Source organism: Gobius niger (genome assembly GCF_951799975.1).
Source record: "Gobius niger genome assembly, chromosome: 17".
NCBI lineage: Eukaryota > Metazoa > Chordata > Actinopteri > Gobiiformes > Gobiidae > Gobius > Gobius niger.
The window spans coordinates 4,944,473-4,964,577 of record NC_136868.1 but is presented as its reverse complement, the minus strand read 5'-3'; the positions used below and the strand labels follow the sequence as shown (position 1 = coordinate 4,964,577).

At 41.2% G+C, this 20,105-nt stretch overlaps 1 protein-coding gene across 1 annotated transcript in view; it reads left to right on the top strand.

Moving 5' to 3' along the window:
• The window catches only part of ect2 (epithelial cell transforming 2), a 66,414-nt gene extending 51,842 nt beyond the window's left edge, over positions 1–14,572 (top strand). Inside the window, exons 24-26 of the mRNA XM_079574870.1 lie at positions 561–689; positions 2,664–3,141; positions 14,450–14,572. Coding sequence (XP_079430996.1) covers positions 561–689; positions 2,664–3,122 — 588 coding nt within the window. The 3' untranslated portion in view covers positions 3,123–3,141; positions 14,450–14,572. The remainder of the gene's footprint in view (positions 1–560; positions 690–2,663; positions 3,142–14,449) is intronic.
• Positions 14,573–20,105: the final 5,533 nt, after the last annotated feature.

The window sequence follows — 20,105 nt, the reverse complement described above, 5'->3', positions numbered from 1 at the left end:
CGCTGCCTTCAGACACTTCTCACTTATCTAGCAAATGCTTTCGTCACCTCCTGATCTCTTACTAATCTTAATTCTTTCACAAAGTAAAAACACTCATCACTGCCACATGAGCCACACTATTTATTTTTTTCTCTGTCTTTATTGAAACACATGTGCAGAAAATAGGAGCTGGAGGGGGTTGGGAGAGGTTTACAGATGTGAAACCATGGTATATTTAGATCATTAACCAACAGAGTGTAAGACAGTGGTAGATATGCGTTTGAGATTATTACCAAATACCTGCAAAAAGCATAATACCCGTTCTTTGAAATCTAAATCAATATTGCTTTATTACAAAAAGCTTTTGATTTTCAATTGTAGGTAAAAAAAAAATGACTTCATTCTCTCATCTCTTTGAAGAATGAATAAATCCCTTTGTTTTTTTTTAATCTCTCAGGCAGTACTCACAACTTCTCATTATGTCTGTGTTATAACTGCTCTTTTAAATCAGACTCTGGATTAAACACTTTTCTCTCCTATACTATTGCTTATTCCTGCTATCCTAACCGTCTATCTTTTAGGTGACGCGGGCGTTCTCCTTCACCAAGACCCCGAAGCGAGTGATCCAGAGGGCGTTTCTGGCCACCAATACACCGGACGAGAAGCGGCTGAGCTGTGAGAACCGCATCGGCAGCAGCGCCACGCTCGCGGTAAGTGCTCTGTTTATGCCACTAAAGGTAATACTGTATGAGGACAGATGGGGCCTAATGACTCAATGGTTAATCAGGCGGGAGATACACACATGGGTTGCATAATACAGAGTGCGTCAGTGGACTATCCGCTGTTCTCTGGGACGAAATACGATTTAAAGCAGTACTAAGTAACTTGTATTACACCTAGAGGAACTACGAAAGGGATTTATTAAGGTAAACAGGTGTTAATGGGATGATTGGGAGGGTCTTTCATCGCCCCCTGGTGTCTCTGGCCAGAAAACCACCCTTGCAACTTTGCTGCCTCCAGGTAGGTGCCACCAATACACACTAATGGAATCACGAAGAAGAAGCTAGCAGGCTAAAGGGCAAAGCTAACTGCGGGCTAGCGCCACTTAGACACTTTTCACAGCCAAGTTTGAGTGAAAAAGATGATCTCCATTGTGCAATTGGATGTACATTATCCCTCTGCCCCTTTGTCTTTTCTATCAGCGTAGTATTTACTCTCACGGACAATTAATGAGTAAAAAAAACACTGCTACGACACCTGCAGTGGCGCTTATGGCCTCTAGGGGCATGAGTTACTTAGTACTGCTTTAAAACAGTTGGCAATGTTGTCAAAGCAGTGGAAAAATACTGGCACGCTACTCATATTCTAATACGTAAAATTAAAATAATCCTCACACAATGGGAACCACCTTTATTCAGTACCTATTTAAACCAGATGGTAGAGCGGGTTGACTGTTCGATTCATGGCTCCTTGAGGTATAGACGGTCGTTGAGAAAGACACTTCACCCAACGCCTGTGCGGATGTGGTGTATGAAATTAATGCAATTCATTTGTAGCAAACTCAGAACATTTCACAAGCACATTATAGTCACAACAGTTCAGACAAGATCAACAATGCTTGGACTTGAAAGCCCCTCAGGAAAGCTTGTGTCATTGGTCCACACATAAACCTGCCACAATCTGATAAATAGCTGAGAACAGCAAAGGGAGAGACTTACTATAGTTATGTCATGTTACTACTTTACACAGGGGCTGGACTGGGACTGAAAAAACAGCCCTGGACTCTGACCAGCCTGGCCCAAATTAGCGTAATAGTGCACTTCCACAAATACATGTTTTAACCTCTAACCACCTGCCTTAACATTAACGAGTGCATTTTCCCCAGTTCGGCTTTTTATTATTATTTTTTTGACTGGTATCATCAGCAAAAAGAACGGGAAAGGTGGTCGTAGAAACGGAAGCAAAATCATTAATATAAATAATAAATAATAATGGTCCCAAAATTGAACCTTGTGATACCCCATACTCCACGGAATTCCTTTTAGATTCATGTTTTTTTTATACTGGGCTTTACTCAAATCTAAAAGCTTCTCGACTAGAGATCAACAATGTAACGCCTCATTTGAAAGCTAAGACGTACAAAAGTGATGGAAACTTTTCGTCACGTCGCCGCATTTTTTTCATATTTTTGTTGTTTTTTAAATTATTTTTTCTATCATTTTTTGTTGTGTTTTTCTCACGTTTTTGTTGACTTTTCATCCTCTTTTTCTCGCTATTTTGATGCTTTTCTTTTTAGCTTTTAGATTTGGGTAAAGCTCGGTTGAGGCGGGACTGGTGGCCCTAGAGCCAGTGGCCTTTCAGTGCTCTTCCAGAATGGACAAATGGCCAGTCCGCCCCTGACTTTACACAATGCAGGCCCAGACAATCAATTACCTGTATATTAGCCCATGATTTTAAATGTATTTCAAATTTAACTCCCTTTAAAAATGAATAAAGAAACCAAGATTTTTCTATGTCCGACTTCAGTCGAATCATCGGGAACCCACTGCAGTTAAAAGGGACCTCCACTGTGTGATCCTTATTTTAATTTACAGAGTACTGAAAAATGCAAATCACGCCACATGGTCATAAATCATCTGTCGGGTTAAGCCGTGTGTCTGCTGCATGTTTGTCCTGTACTCCAGATGCCTCGCTCTACCTCCACCTTCAGCCTGAGCGACGGGGCGAAGGGCGGTGCCGTGGTGCAGCGCTCAAACTCCCTGGACCACCCGCCGCTGCGAGCCCGGCCCGTCAGCGCGCGCTCCCCCCGCAGCCCCAACCCTCGCCACCCCCTCCCCAACAAAATCTCCCCCCCAGAGTCCGGTCAAGGCCTCAGCCCCGCCTTCTACCCCCGAAACAACTCCACCTCCATCCTCCACGCCCCGCTCTCCTCTCCTCCACACGGGCCCATTTCCACCTCCACCCCCTCCGCCAGGGCATCCATCCAGATCCAGGCCAAACCATCCAAGCAGCTCCCCTCTGTGGGCTTCAAGGTGCCCAACAGCCCGACCAGCCACGCTGCTTTTGCCAGTTCGCCCCGGGGAGTGTCCGTGGACCAGCGCAGGCCCGTGCTGCCCAGTCCTCGTAAGCAGACCTACCTGTAGACCGGCCCGCCACAGCGACGTGAGCAAACCTGTAGTCCGTCCACTAGGGGGTGCACTGCTGTTAATCACGCTAATCCCTCGAGTGTTTCTTCACGTTAATCCTTTAACATCGTAACAACTGGTTTCAAATCAACTCATTCTTAACGGCCCTGAGCTAGAGAGCCAGTCAGAGTTCAAAATAATAAATAAAAACTTGTCAATTCCTCTTTTGTCAGTCACACACACATCTGACATAAGAATAATTAAAAAAAGAAAATAAGATTCTTCTTGAAGACTGGAGTCAGTACCAAATAGATTACATTTTGATTAGAGATGCACCAATGCAGCATTTTTGCTTCCGATACTGGTTTGAGTATTTGCCGATATCTGATATTAACCGGTACGAGACTTTCTTAAAAGTATCTGCTGTGAGTAAAAGAGTGAAAGTTCCTCTTTTCCCAATTTTAAGATCAATTAAGTCGTATCTTTTCTTGGAATGATGTTACAGAGCTTTTATCAATCATATCTATTAATAAACTAATGGAGAATCATTTAACAAAGATCACTGGACTTTTCTAAACTCTACAGGTGAAACTCGGAAACTTAGAATATCGTTAAAAATGTGTTTATTTATATGGATCCCTAACCTGGCTAACACCATGCTGCTGTGTGCGCTCGAATTATTTCGAACTGCACAACAGCCTGGGGACCATGGCCGAAATCTCCGGTGGATTTGGGAACCAATCACAGAGCGAGGAGGGACGGCAAGACGATGACGCGCTATTCGATATATGGAAGCTTGTAGTTTATTTACGGATAATAAAAAAAAAGTTTATTTACGGATCCAACGTGACAGCAGCAGACACAATGGTATTTTTTGATCAAGCTTTAGACCTTGTTCTAAATAATTAAGCTCAAAAGTTTACAGCGGGTACGTCATACGTCATCTCATACGATGATACGATTGGCCATGGCTACGTGCAGACGCATGAGACTTTTTTTTTTTTTTTTCGTATCGCCCAATAAACGAGTATGGACGATCGTAAACCACACCTCTCCTACGAGAAAATGAATTGGTGGTCCCCAGACTAAATATCACTTGTGATTTTAGTCTGGTGTTAGCCAGGCTAATGGATCCCATTAGCTGAGAGCAATAAGCAAACAGTCAGCTCGTATAGTGCATTCATATGATAGACTCATTATATGCAAAGTGAGATTATGTAGCCTTTGTTATTTTGATTCTTATGGCTCAGCTTGTAAAAACCCCAAATTAAAAAATTTCATATTTTGAAAATATTAAATTATGACAAATAAAGGCTTGACATATGCCACTTGCATCTATTAGTTTCTCATTTTAAGTTGAATTACAGAAATAAATGAACTTTTGAACAATATTGAAATTTTCCGAGTTTCACCTGTATATCCCAGCTTCTGTTTATGTGAGACGTTTATATTAATGTAACCTAAAGTGATCTGATCATTGAAAATATGTTGGATCAGTTATTCTTAATAAAGTATTTTTTTTTTTAGCTTTAATAAAGTAAGCGAAATACTTGGTTCCTCCAGCAGTGGTTATTTTATTTCATTAGGCGGCTTTAGTTATTTCTTTCGTAGTTTCTTTCCCAGCCTTCATTAGTAGCTGTGAGCATTAGCATGCTGCCGCTAGCTTTAGCATACTCTTGCTAGCTACTGCATTTTGCAAAGTAATTAAAAATACAATTGCGTATGTTAAACCTAACGAGCGATTGAATTCTCCAGATTCTTAGCCTCTAAATGACAGCATGTCCATGTTCACTTATATTTAGTTGGTGAAAGTTGTGTTTTTAAGGCGGTGAGAGTATCTCCGCCTTAAAGTATCGGATTTGTGTAGCCAATACCCGGTATCGTATATTTTCCAGTATTGGCTCAGATATCTTATACCAGTATTGGATTGGTGCATCCCTGATTTTGATTCCTGTTTTCTTCAATAGCACAGACTGAATAATAAATCAGACAACAAGTATTTCTAAGACAATTGCACTGATGCTTCCACTGAGCTGACTGAGTATTGTATATTATATATTATTCAAGTAACTCAGCCTAGCTCTCCAAATAAGGGTCCAATTAACCGTGCAATGGGGTTTGACGATGTGAAATTGGCAATAAACAATTCAGGTAGTTCTTATTAGAATACAAGTATCATTAATGGCCTTAATAAAGTATTTGAGAAACAGAGGCTGATATTGTCATACTATCACTGTCAAATCCCATCTTACTAATCCACTTACTAAAACCACAAAGTAGTATCTATTTTTATTTGTTTTTTTTTTTGACAAGTGTGCCTTTAAATTTGCCATGAGTTGATTTGAAACGGTTGAATTGATCAATAGATTGGGTGATGGTGATGGATGGACACTTGGTGGTGTTTTGTTTAAATGACACTGGACGGTGCCGGTGGAAATGGGGACAATGGAGTTCGTATGAAATTCATTCATGTCCGATCTCTTGATTCTTCACTTCACTGACTGCACTGAAGTTGATCACATGAATGAGGACAACTAATCAAGTTTAATTTTATGCCATTTGAATGCTAAACTTATTGTGATGTGTTTCTGGTGCCGCGGTAAGTCGAAGGAAGAAAAACAAAGATAAATGTCAAGGCATGGCTTTATTTTGACGTTCTGGCCGGTTTACACACACACGCGCACAGCGGAGTGAAATGAAAATGTCAATGTATTCACGGCAGCGGGGCGACCTCCTCCGACGCTCTAATGGGGGGTGGCAGGTCACCTCTGCTTTCTGCTCCACACTTGACCCAAAGCATCGAGAGGATACGACCCGCGCTCGCCTCAGCCATTTAGCCACAAAACCCCGGGAAAGGCCAGAGAGCCGTGATGGGTGTTTTCTATCTGTGTGAAGCAGTTTAAAGGAGGTTCTGTTTTTGTTTAGATGAAAGATCAAGACTAATAAAGCTGCGCCGTACGACCAGCCGTCACTTAACATCAAAACGACAGCATGCACTGAAACAACAAAGTAACGCTTCTCAAATTAATTAGACCTTGAGGAATAGGTCGACTTTGCTCCTCCCTAATAATAAGCTACTTCTGGGTCTAAACTGCGGAGGGTTCCATAGACAAAGCTTTATCTGACTCTCCTGCTGAAATAACAACAGATAAAAGGCCGAAAACTGTTTTTTTGGAATAATATATCTCACCATTTCTCCCGGGAAAATAGATTTAAAATAAGCCTTCATTGTGTATGAAAAAAAAAGAAGATAAATCATACCAGAAAAGCAATGCTAAAGAAAAGTTCAGAGTAATTGTGATATTTCTTTATGATCACATGTTTAGAAAGAACAGTGTGGTCAGTTCTACGTAGAGCTGCAACTAATGATTATTTTGGTAATCGATTATTCTACCAATTATTATTATTATTAATAGATTAAGCGCTTGGCTGTAAAAGGTGCATGAAAAAGATTGGAGGAAGTGTTTTTGGAGTAAAGTTAAAGTAAATGTTTGCAGGAAATGTCACTATAGCTGAAGCTGGTTTGCTCAAAGCTGCACATGTTTCTGGAGGTTAATTGTGAACCGGCCATTCCTCATTTGAAAGCAGAGTTCAACGCTTTAACAATTGGAGGCTGCACTGGCACTGACTGGGACTTTATCGGGGACAATATATTATTACCAAACAGGTTTAAAACTATAGGACGTGAGAACAATAATAGTGGAGCTAATTCTACTTTCTAATTGGATATTTTTCCTGAGGCACAGACAGATCATTTATGAAATGTGTAATGTACAATGTACTGGTTCCTTGCTATAAAGCACTTTGGGCCTGATGAAGGTAGAAAAGGGCCTATATAAGTCGTTTGTCATCAAGAAATACTAATTTTTTCCTATATTTGAGTCTTTGTGAACCAGATAAAAATTAATCGATTACTAAAATAGTTGACCACTATTTCAATAATCGATTAGTTGTCGATTAATCGATTAGTTGTTTCAGCCCTAGTTCTACAGCCATTATAGTGAATAGGGCTAGGGCTGGATGCCGTAAAATTATTAAAGTATGGTGTAAAAAAAGAATTCTTAGATAATAAGTAATTTGCCTGGTGGGTCTTGAGACGGCACTAAAGAGTCACTTGGTTGTTCCAATTCAAATTCAAGGCCTTAAATGTCATGAAAAAGCATTAAATTAGATTCAAACTGGCATAAAATCTGAAGTTATTGGAAAATTATGACATTGATCGTTTGATTTTTACAGTACAAGCTCACCAAAATTAAGATCTAAAACATATTCAGCTGCTTTTTTGGCTGAAATTCCAATATATTTTGCTCAAAAGTTGCCCGTTTTGTCCAATTTTTGTACCTCTGTTTGATGAAGTGTTTGCAAATCTTAAAGGGACTATACAGAGTTTAATGTATGTTAAAATGATGTATTCTCCTCCCCTTACATGTTCCAGCCATGTCCTAAGGCAGGGGTGTCCAAACTTTTTTCCCCGAGGGCCGTATATAGACATGACACATATAGATCAGTGGTCAATGCATTCAAACGTTCAACTGCGTGTATTTAAGAGAGGTTTAAACCATTCCACACACTTTTATTTAGGCTTAGAAACGTAATGCCAGCTCAGTCCCACAATAAATGTTCATTTTTGAGGTTTTAATTGCGTGGAATTATTCAAATTTGAGTAAAATGACCTTCTCTGGCAATGTGTGGCAATAAAACAAGAAGGCTGTGGGCCACCCAAAATTGGTATGAGGGCCGCATTTGGCCCTCGGGCCGCACTTTGGACACCCCTGTCCTAAGGTGTAGAATGAGCCCAGACCTGTTCACCACAACTGCCTTTAAAATCCTGCACTGTCCCTCAAAAAGTTGTAACTTCGGGTCCGAATTGCCGCCAAGCACGAGCTTAATATAGAAGGTGCAGTTACACGTATGACCTGAGGTGGCAGTAGTGAGTTTAAAATGGCGAACTTGCATCTAGCCCCTTCAAAAGCGCAAGTTTTTGTGAGAAATATAAGGTGATATCTGTGAGTATTTGACCTTGTACTGACCCAGCGGTTGTATGAGTGGTCAGCATTGCGCCTTCACTTTCGATCACGGTGGTCTCTACAACGCTCCAGGATCGATTGTTTTGTAAGTTTTTTGGTGAGAGGGTCCGTCAGCAGAGAAAACCTTCCAAACAATTGATCCTGGAGCGTCCCAGAGACCACTGTAATCGAATACACATAACACCTTTTTTCCCCCCCACATATTATATTTTTGTCTGCATTTGTGGCTTTAAAATATAGTATTTGGGCATTCAAAATGGCATTAAATTTGACTTGCTTCTGCCTGTATAAACCCTGAATAGTCTTTTATGGAAAGACATCAGCATTATCCCTCATGTTTATGTTGCGAGAAAAGAGTAATGAAGTTTGCAAAAGTTTGTTCAGGTGCCTGTATCATAAAGTACTGTCAAAGTACTGAGAAAAGAATTGAAAGGCACTCAGCCCTAGCCGTCTTGTTTAAAAGCACATCTTTCTGTCTCCTCTCAAGATGGAAATGAGTAACAAGCCCCGACTCGCCATTATGTACGCAGGTAAACAATTTCAGGCTGTGACAAAAGCCGCCTCACCCACGGCTTAACTGCATCAAACTGCGCGTCGTCCAAAAGTTCTGAAAGTGGTATTGATTGCTTTGCGCCGGTACAGGTTTGCGAGTATGAAATGTCGACGTAAAATAACATTATGTAACTGAAAAGGATATCGATATGCAAATGTGCTTCATTAACATTAGGTGTGAAGTGCTCGCCGTCTGCAAATGGAAGCTCCCTCTCGCCCCCGTATATATTTCCCATGTATCCCGGCATAGACTTGTACAGTGTGCAGTTAGCATACATCTGCCACAGCCCGTTAACCGCGGCGTCTCTTTAGGTTTGATATAAAGCTGGTGGCAGGAGCAGAGCGGCTGTCACAGCGCAGTGATCAGACTGTCTTTATCTCCTCCAATAAAACCACATCTGGGTAAAGTTTAGTGTGGGCAAGCTTTAAATCACGGTGTTAATGTGCTCCGTCTCCGTTGGACCCGCGCTGGGAAGACAAATATAGAACCTCCTTTTTATTACATTACATGAAGTGGCACAGATCTCGACATGTTGGGGTTTCTCCCCCTTGCGTTTGATGGCACAGGGACAGGAGTTCGCCTCATTGCAAAAAGATCAGTAGTTTGAATTAGGGCTGAAACGACTAATAGATTAATGAAATAGTCGGCAACTATTTTAGTAATTGATTAATCGTTTTCTGGTTCACACAGACTCAAATAGAGAAAAAATGACATGAAAGTGTAGTATTTTTGATGAAAACCTACATTGTTTTTCATAGTTAGGGTCTGCACTGCAAAAAGTAAATATCAAGCATTGGCTTAAATGACTTGAATTGAGGAAATGTTTCTTGTTTTGAGCGGTTTTCACTCATTTAGACACTTTTCCTGATCGGACCGTTTTTCTTACCCCATTGGCAAAGAAAATGACCTGAAATAAGGACGAAATGTATCGAAACGAGTCAGAAACATCTCAGAACAAGTGAAATAATCTCGGACAAATGCCCAACAACTTCTTAACTAGTCAAAACAACTAACATTTGGATTATTGTGCTCAAACTGAGATGTTTATACGGATCTAGTTAAACACTTTTTGCCGTGTGTAGTGTTTTGTGCATTGTAAATTTCATAAATATCCGTGTGTCTCATCCAATCAGAAGCAGAACTAGCACCAAGAGCCTCCAACAAACATTTACTTTTAAGTTTCTTCCATCAACATGTCCTCAAGCGGCGCCGCTTTAGCTTTATGTGATGTTTTTTTTTTTTTTTTATCCAATTTTCCTACACCATTCACAGCCAAGCGATTAATCGTAAAAATATTCAATAGATTAATCGATGACAAAATAATCGTTAGTTGCAGCCCTAGTTTGAATATGTGTCATGCTTAGCAGGAGGGCAGCAAGAAGTTTGCATGTTCGCTCCGTTTGTGTGTCCCCTGCAATAGGCCACAATAAATAAAAATGTCTTTGTCTGTAAGTAGTGGTAGTAGAGGCCGATGGCGCAGACTGGCAGTCTCGCTTCAGTGGATCTACCCCAGGGGCGGGTGTGGCTACAATAGTGTTGACTGAATGAATCATCACTGCAGTGTAGTGCTTTGACAAACTTGTTAATACAGGCCTGTAAGTAGGCCTGTCACAAAACAAATTGAATTGAAGTTTGATATATTGAGGCACACTGCAAAAAGAAATTAACTAGATCAGTATAAACATCTCTATTTGATAATAATCCTATGTCCTAGATTATTTCAATTGTTCTGAGATGTTTCTGACTCGTTTCGATACATTTCGTCCTTATTGCAGGCAATTTTCTTTGCCAATGGGGTAAGAAAATTGGTCTTATCTCATTGGCAATTTTACTTTCTTATTTCAAGCGAGATTTACCTTAGAACTGTCCTGAAATGTCCTCAAGCAAGCAAAGTAAACTTGGTCCGATCAGGAAAAGTGTCTAAATGAGTGAAAACCGCTCAAAACAAGATACATTTCCTCAGTTCAAGTCATTTAAGCCAATGCTTGATATTAAGTATCGTGATAAACGATATTATTGACTCTAGCGATACTGGATACTGTCAACTCTCGGGCATAAAACTGACTGGAAACCTTTGTTCTAAAAGTGCAAAATCTTAAAATTTTAGGATATTAAAATACCACACAAGCTGCAATAAACATGAAATGTCATGTAACTCACTTTGCTTCAGTTAGAAATCCAAGTTTTATTAAGAAAAAATACGGGGGGGGGTGCTAATAAATGTACAGACAATAAATATTGAGCCCAAAAATGTATCGTTTATCTGTTATTTATTGAACGATAAGTTGATATAGTAATTATGGTGACAGCCCTACCTGTAAGATATTATTACTTTACCTTTGGTTCTAAAGCTAAAGCGATTAGCGCTCGTGCTTCACTACTAGAAGGTACCAGGTTCGATTCCCTCTTGGACGGGGGGATTTCTGTGTGGAGTTTGCATGTTCTCCTTGTGTCTGCATAGGTTTCCTCCAGGTACCAATAAACACATGTACAATAGGTGAATCCTCCAGCCAGGTGTTTTTGACCACCAGCCTGGCTCCACATCTTTAGATGGGTCCCCAGGCCCACTGCTTACGAGTCGTCCTAGTGACGTGGAAGGATGGGTCAAATGAAGAGGACAAATAAAGCACCTTAAAGGAACAGGCCACCGTTCTTCCAGACTGAGATATGTTCTTGCCTGAGTTTAGACGAGGTGATGCGTACATGTCTGGTCTTTGTGCGTGTCCGTTGAAGAGCTTGGTAGCTTCCAACATATTTCTTAAAACTCCAAACAGGGGTGAAGTTGGAAGAGGCCAAATGCTAACAACATCTTTGTGCGTGCCCTCAGTCACACAAAATGAGCAAAGACCAGACAGGTACGTATGAACTCGTCTAAGCTCAGGCAAGAACATATCTCTGTATGGAAAAATGGGGGTCTGTTCCTTTTAATCTTTCTCACCTCACCACATAAACTGTTTGACCTTTCAAGTACCACCAGAACTAGATCAAATTACAACTAAACCAGTTCTAAAATCAAAATAAATTTAACTAAACTTAACTAAGTCAGGGTTTCCGCTGGCATTAAAAAGCAGTAAGTCATAAATGAATTGTGCCCAAATAAAGGCCTTAAATGTCATTAAAAGCATACATTAAAATAAATACCATTTGAGAACCACTGCTGTAGTTATTAGCACTTGCAAAAGTCAGAAAAGTAGTCCAACTGCTCCGTCCTTGAGGGGAGCATTAAAGGCAGCCTTAAACTTGTGCCAGCCAGTCTGTGATGGCTACAGGCTAAAAGGGAAGTTGTGCGTCTAAAGTCCAATCGCCGGTTACTGCCTGTGTCTGGCAGCGGTGCGCCGCCTCCATTAGCTCCGTGCCAGTGTTTGTCTTGGGCCGCGGCGCTAACAGCCTTTGTCTTTGTGTAATTAAAATGAGGCAGAGCGAGAGCAGTGACCTTTTGTCCTTTCCGTCAGCCTCTTGAATGGGAGAAGACTGCTCACAGGAGCTGCAGAGCTGCTTGGCTCCTTAATTATTCACCAATGAACTTTCTACACTTTCTCTGCCTCAAAATATCTAAAATACAGTTTGCAAAATGAAGCTGTTTTACATTCACATATTATGCTCGCAATTAGGAATTCTACCGAGTCAGCATAATTAATCACAAACCCTGAATTTGAAGCATTTTATTAGGTGTGGGTTTGCAGGATGGTGAGGGGGTGGCACATTCTGCTGCTGTTGGGCAAAAAGGCGTTTTAGTCTTGGTCACTTTTCAGTCATATATGTATATATTATTGTGTATATGTGATATAATTTTAGTCTAAAGTGATATAATTTTAGTCTAGTGTTAGTCAACTCAAAAGGTTTTTGACTAGTTTTAAGTCAGTGTAAAGGGGCTGGATGCAAGATGGCCATTTTATACTCACTACTGCCACCTCAGGTCATACGTGTAACTGCAGGTTCTATATTAAAGAGGGGGTATTATGCGTTTTTCAGTCACATAGCACCAGTCTATATCACACCACACTACAATGATGACCAAACCTCCTGTTGGTCTGTAAATGCAGTAATTTAGAATAACTGCCTTGTATAAAATTGCTCTCTCAAAATGGCTGTAGTGAATGTCTTGAAATAGGCCTCTGTCTCTTTAAGAACCTCTGAGCCTTTCCGACACGCCCCCTCCACACGCTGTCTGTGGCATCAGTGGGGAGGGGGTTCTGCTGAGGAGCAGTGGTCGGTTACTCGGCTGGAGACGAAAGCTCGGAGGCGTCTCCAGGAGGTGGGGGCGTTCCTAGGAGGACTCAGGCAAACCTATCCCTAAAATGGCCGCCATCAGAGTTTTTACAGATTACTCAAAAATACGTGAATGTGCCAAGGCAACACTTCAGGCATGTTTTTAATGAGGGAATGACACAATAACATGATGTAAAGCTTGAAAAAGTCGATTTTGCATAATACCCCCCCTTTAAGCTCGTGCATGACGCCAATTCGGACCTGAAGTAACAACTTTTAGACTGACAGTGCAGGATTTTAGAGGCAGTTGTGGTGAACAGGTCTGAGCCATAGACTGTGTATATAATGGACAGCTTCTGCTCACTCCTCCCCGTTTACCATAATAACTACGTTCAAGGGGGAAATCATGGCGGATTTACAGACTCCCTCTACCCAGCTCTGACGAAGCATGTTCCTAAAAAGGGCATAAGGGCGGGATCTTCACCGTAGACTCAGCCCTTGCCTGACCGGTTGCCTGACCGTATGCAGAAATGCCATGATTATGCACGAAGCGTTTCCTTGTTCCTTTTGTTGATCATCGATTCGAGGTTGTTGACTGTGTCCCATCTGCACACTCGTTCATCAACATGCTTTCTGCGTTCACACCGCTACTGTATTTAATGGGGAGAAAACGCACCGTGTCCTGAGAAAAGATACTTCCCTGTGACATCGCTGTCCCGCAGCCGCTGTCAGCCGCTCGCTCAGACTCTAAACGCGGGGGGAGACGGAGCGAGTGGGTGCAGTGTGAGAGCAGACGTGATTTTCAGACGGCAGCTCTGTCACGGCTCCGTCCTGCAGTTCAGCAGCGCTCAAGCCTTGATTGTGAACGTCTAGACGACAATGTTCGAAAGCGGTTTGTCACTCGGTGAAAACTCTCCAACGCCTCGTCATCAAAGAGCAATATTTAGCTCGTCACCGTCACGTTATCGTCATGAAAAAAGGGGCATCACCGAAATATGATCAACAAACAAACCTGAGCTACTCAAACAAACCTGTCCAGATGACCTTTGCAATCCCCCGGGATGAGTGAGAGCTTATATGAACATATTTCAATGCCTTATGTCACAAATAATTTGCTTCGTCTTGAAAAGGAAAGGAATTACTACAAATATTACTAATTAAAGAGACAGGCCACCATTTTTCCCTACTGAGATGTGTTCTTACCTGAGCTTAGACGAGTTGATGCGTACCTGTCTGGCCTTCAGCAACGCAAAATGACGCCAGATGTTGTTAGCATTTGGCCTCTCCCAGTGTATTCCAATAGCTCCAAATGGGGGTGAAAGTGGAAGCTACCACGCTCTTCCACGGGCACAAAGACGAGACCGGTACGTATCAACTCCAAGCTCAGGTAAGAACATATCACAGCATGGAAAAACCGTGGCCTGTCCCTTTAAGAGTAGCCACGATTATTCACAGCGGTGTGGGAACCTTGAATCTCTTCTAGTCCTGCTTTTCCTTTGAGATCTTCACCAAACAAAAGAAGTAACTGTCTTTCCTGTGTCCGTTTTCCTCCTCAGGTTCGCCACCACTCCCCGTCTATGGTCCACCTACCGTCGATGTTCGAGAGGAAGTACCACACGTTCAGCCGATCGAGCGCTCACTTGATCTGAGCTTCTCGACGCAAGAGAGATACTTATCCAAAAATGCAAGACTTTAGAAACCTCTGGCTCGGCGCAAAGGGGCCACGCACTGACACATCGGAGAATATGGGGACGCAGGACCTTTGTTCACCCAGGACTGTTTGACTGGAATGGTACGGCATCCGTCTCAGAGGCAACATGTGTGTAAATATTTCTACGTATATTCTCGAAAATGAAGGAGATTCGATCTATGTAAACATTTGTCGGTCGCGCTAACTCTGGGTGGTAGGATTGCAGCGTGTTTACCCGTCTGTGCGGTGGCTCACTGAAAGTAACTTAAATTCTTGTTCTTTTCCCCTGTAGACTCTGCAAGACAAATATATAGTGTTTAAAAGTCTGCTAGACACTAAAACACAAAACGTGTGGCACAAACTGTAGCCGAGCACATTTTCTCCAGTTCAGCATTACTCAAAAGCTTATTGACCTGAGAGCTCACAGCCTATTAGCCAGTGTAACGCCTCATTTGAAAGCTAAGGTCCACAGAACTCATCTACTTCCTTGTTTTTGTTAAGTTTTAGTTGTTTTCGTTGCAAGCGTTTTGGCCCCGTTTAGTTTTTTAGTGTAATTCAACTGTGATCAAGCCACTGAACAGAACTTAAGTGTGTCAAACGTGATAAATACGCAAAAAACTTGACGAAGATGCGACAAAAACTTGACGAAAACCTTTAGGAAAATACGACAAAAACATGATAAAGACGCAGCTAAAACATGACGAAAGCGTGACGAAAACATGATAAAGATGCGACTAAAACATGACCAAAGAAATGGGTAAAGCGCTTAGGCCTTTCAAATGAGGTGTTACACTGGCCTATAGGTTTAAGTGGTGACGTCACAGCTCTACTTCCGGGTCCCGAGATGTGCGAGAAACAACTAAAAACTCTTTAATACCACAATCAATATTTGTGAAACTCAACAGGGAGTTACTGAACATACTTATTTATCAGGCCCATTAGCCAAAAATGCTGTAACTACTGCTATAAAACAACATTTACCAAAATAAGTACATCCGGGTTAGCGGAGATAAATGCTAACAGCGCAGCAGCTACGCTAACCCCGGAAGTGGTAACTTTAGTAAATATTACTTTTTTAGCAGTAGGTGCGACATTTTTGGCTAATGAGTCTGAGAAATAAGTAGGTTCAGTAACTCTCCGTTGAGTTTCAGAAATATTGAGTTATTTTATGTTTCTGGTCTGCTAGGACACAGAAGCGGAGGTCGTGACGTCACACTTAACAAACGTATAGGCCGTAGATTTGGGTAAATGTGCTCAGTTAATGCGGGGTTAAGAGGTTAACCATTTGGATTTGATTATCATTTAGTAATTAATTCCCTAATACCTGCTTAGCCTCTGTTATGCCTTTAAACTTGCATTAAAGGTTCCAGTCTGTGGGGAAAATTAATAGGATTTTACTTCCAAAACCAGAAGTGGCCACTTGTTACAGTGAAATGGAGACGCTCAACGTAGTAGTTCTGTTTTTATGTACCCGGTGAGAGAGAGCTCCATATAACTGACATTATACTTGTTTTAATGTAGGTGTAGACTTTATATATTATTGATAATATGTTTATCACTGTGATTAACCCACTCTTAACGTAGCGTCCGGCTTTTATAAAGCTCATATTTAAAGCAATCGTCCCGAGTATCTTTACGCGCCGGTGGTCGATAGTTTCACCGTGGCACCGGTCCAGAAAGTACAGCACAGTGTTGCATTTTTAAATAAGGAATAAAAATGGACACGGACAATTTATCTGAAAGTAGCAGAGGTTTTGATAAAGATCCAAAAACTCTTGCTTCCTTGTTCAAACCTCAGACTTCTCCGTTCATAATGTCAGTGTGGGACAGCTGGTGTTTAATGGTGTGTTGTAAAAGTGGCTACAAAATTAGGAGTTGTTCCCGTCTAATACTATTCCACACAATATTCAATTATACAAGGGAGAACAGTGAGAGCGCATGGTGAATGTTATTTAGCCATTTCCCAGTGCAACCAGTACGATTATCCATTTAGTTTCATGTAAGGGTCTGATGTGGAAGAATAAACGTGCCTTTTCTGACTAGAGCCACACTCATAAATGTTGACGTTATTAAATGTATATTGTCACCTTTTCTACACTTAGCCATTATGAGTAGATTCAGTAAAAAAAAAAGTGCTTTAAATTCAAGAACATGATTTAATATGGATTCACCTTTTACAACTACTTTCCATTAGACTCTTGGATTGTTGCATCTGTTACATCGGTGGATTTGGTGAAAAGTTTGTCTCGTTCGTTTGCAGATCTGTACGTTCTGACTTAAAAAGGGAATCCCGCCGCGCTCTACTTGTTCTGATATTTTCCCTCCTTTTGATATTTATGTATTTTCCTCTTTTAAGTCTGCTCTTCTTCCCTGTTTGTTTTTATGTTGGTATTAAATGCACTTAAAACAAGATGAATTCGTCACGCCTTGACTGTGTTTTTTGTCTCCCACTCCCAAAATTACTGGAGTCGAAGGTCTCGGATGAAACGACTTTTGTATGAAAATAAAAGCTTCTGTTTGATGGAGTGATCTGAACCAACCTTTGGAAAGGTGCAAACAAAAGTGGGAATCAGGAGAGCGCTAACTTGACCTGCAGTCACTTTAAAGTTCAGCACAATGTTGTCTGAAAGGAAAACTGCATTAGCTTCCTTGAACAGTTCAAATATGTGGAGTGAACGTTTCGTTAAAGGTCTCCGGGTCATGGTTACTGCGGTTACTGTTGAACCAGTCGCTTCACCCACTTTGTATACGGCGTGTGAGTGATTGTGACTGTTCGGGGGCCACTGATTGCAGCCAATGTTGTTTTTCTACCACCAAGTGTGAGCAGCGAATGAATAATGTGATGTAGCTGTTTTTAGACATTCGACGACATCATGGTTAAAAGGGCCCATATCGTACAAAAATTGACTTTTTGACCTTTATACCATGTCCCACACTGCAAAAAGTAATTAACTAGATCAGTATAAACATCTCAATTTGAGCACAATAATCCAAATTTTAGCTGTTTTGACTCGTTAAGAAGTTCTTGGGCATTTGTCCTAGATTATTTCACTTGTTCTGAGATGTTTCTGACTCGTTTCAATACATTTCGTCTTTATTTCAGGTCATTTTCTTTGCCAATGGGGTAAGAAAATTGGTCTTGTCTCATTGGCAATTTTACTTTCTTATTTCAAGCGAGATTATCTGGTCTGAAATGTCCTCGAACAAGCAAAGTAAACTTGGTCCGATCAGGAAAAGTGTCTAAATGAGTGAAAACCGCTCAAAACAAGATACATTTCCTCAATTCAAGTCATTTAAGCCAATGCTTGATATTCGCTTTTGCAGTGCAATGTTGTTCTCTTATCAAAAACATATAACATCTAAACATATTTCATTCAGTCAGAGCTAATTTTGCTGTAGATGGTGCGCCTTATGTTTGCCTCGCCAGGTCAGCCATCCTCGCCTGCTTGATCTCTTCAAAAGCAGGACTTTGTAAAGATTAGGAAAAGCGTTTATTCTGACTGGCCCACCTATTCATTTTCAGGCGCACATTTAATTAAAAAAAAATATAGGATTAGATTCTGCACAAGCCAAACTTTATAAAAGTGACGAGCCACAGCAGCCACAGCCGCCTCAATAAATGGTTTAAATGAAGATAGTTTGTGCTTTTGTGCTTTTGCTTTCATTTAGTAGAAACTTAAGCCACATGGATCATTTGCTACTGTAGCTTCATGAAACAGCTGTTGAGATAAAATCGCACTAAAGGGAAATGTGAAGGATCATTTGGATTATTTTTGCCTCCTCAACTTTCCCTGGGTGAGGACGGTCGAATTGGGAAAATGCTGCAGAAGCAAAAGGTCACTAACTGCATAGAGATCTAACAGTCGACCCCATGAAAGGTTAAGGATTAGTTGCTACTGTTAATACTTAGAGGCTATAATCTGATGGTTTCGGACGCAGCCTAGATGTTTGGAGTGCGGTTCACTTCCTTATTGGACACTGACAGGAAGTGACGTAGGCTGTATCCGAATGTCCACACTATTCCCTATATAGTGACTATATAGTGACTATATAGTGGTCACGCCATTTTGTAGGGGTGTCCGAATGTCCAGAGAGAAAAAAGTAGTGCACTCGAAATTTCCCACAATGCATCTGGAAAAGTAGTGAGCATCGATGGTCACTAAACGGGTCAATATAGACCACAATGCATTGCGAGAGTCGGAGAAGAGCCTGACAGCGACAGGTCTTTGAACTAAACAACACGACTGATGTAAATCAGCTGTTTCAGTCGTGTGTTTGTATTTCTCTTGAATAAATGATCTAAATATAAACGGTTACGGTGAAAAGATGCTAACGTTAGCTGCTAACCTTTAGCTGGAGCTGTTAAATGACCGACAGCTTCTTCTCGAATAATCCAAGCCATTCATGTAAAATCCATGTGAAGTAAAAGCGTATCTGACTCGTATTAATTCATAAATATTCCACTGTCTCTGAGTTTGGTTGGTCTTTATCACAGAAATACTTTATTCCCGGAGTTTCGCGAAACTTTTAGCAGATGTAGTCACTCAATCTGCTGGCGCTTCGGACACCGGGCTCTGACCGACTTTCGGCACGTCTTTGAGCCAACACTGGGGTTATTTTTTCCCCCCTTTTTTTGTGACGATAGTAGCGCCTGTAAAAGTGCCAAAACAGTCGTTATCTTTCATAAAATAAACGTTTGTAACAATAAATAAATTCAGATAAAAATCAGTGACTATATAGTGCGGGCCTATGTAGTGAATGAGGGGTTAGGGACTAGTGTGGACATTCGGACACAGCCGTAGAGGCAAACAATTTTCACCTGTTGCCGTGCCGACCATGTTATGTCAATGGAAAATGAGTCAACCTGCTCTGGAACTTTTCTGCCCAACATTTCGTCTTAAATGTTCTGCTTCCCACTGAAATTAAGTGATTATTACTTACAACAGATGTCATCCAAGTCATGCCTGTGATGCACTCGGGGTGACGTGCTCGCGTTTCTTGCTCCCAGTTAAAAGTTACAGCGCAGAATTTGGAGCTTACCTGTAAACGGCAAAGTGCAGTCGAGTCTTGAGAAAAAATAAAAGCATGAACAACCTGCTCAAACATTTTTCGGGATAACAAAAGGCCTGAGGTGATAAAAGACTGATTTAACAACCAATTTTCAACTTGTCTAGTTTGAAAATCGTTGTCAATAGTGACGCAGAGGTTGGTGAAAAAAAAAAAAGATTTGTTTGAGATTAATACCAAAGACCTGCAAAAAGCATAACACCCACTCTTCCAATTCCGAGAGTGAAAACAAACTTGGATTTTTGCCTCCCACCTCTACATTAAACAAGCTTTGCCGTAGAGGAAAAATCCCCGCTCCTCTTCAGCCGCACGTATCGATAATTCATCAATTAACCCTCTTCATGGCGATCGGCGCTTCTCCTCGGAGCCGGGGTGCAGCGTGGGACTTTGTGGAGCTCGTCATTTGCATTTTGCACTTTGAAGGCAACTCCTCTGTACTTCATTTGATCAGAGTT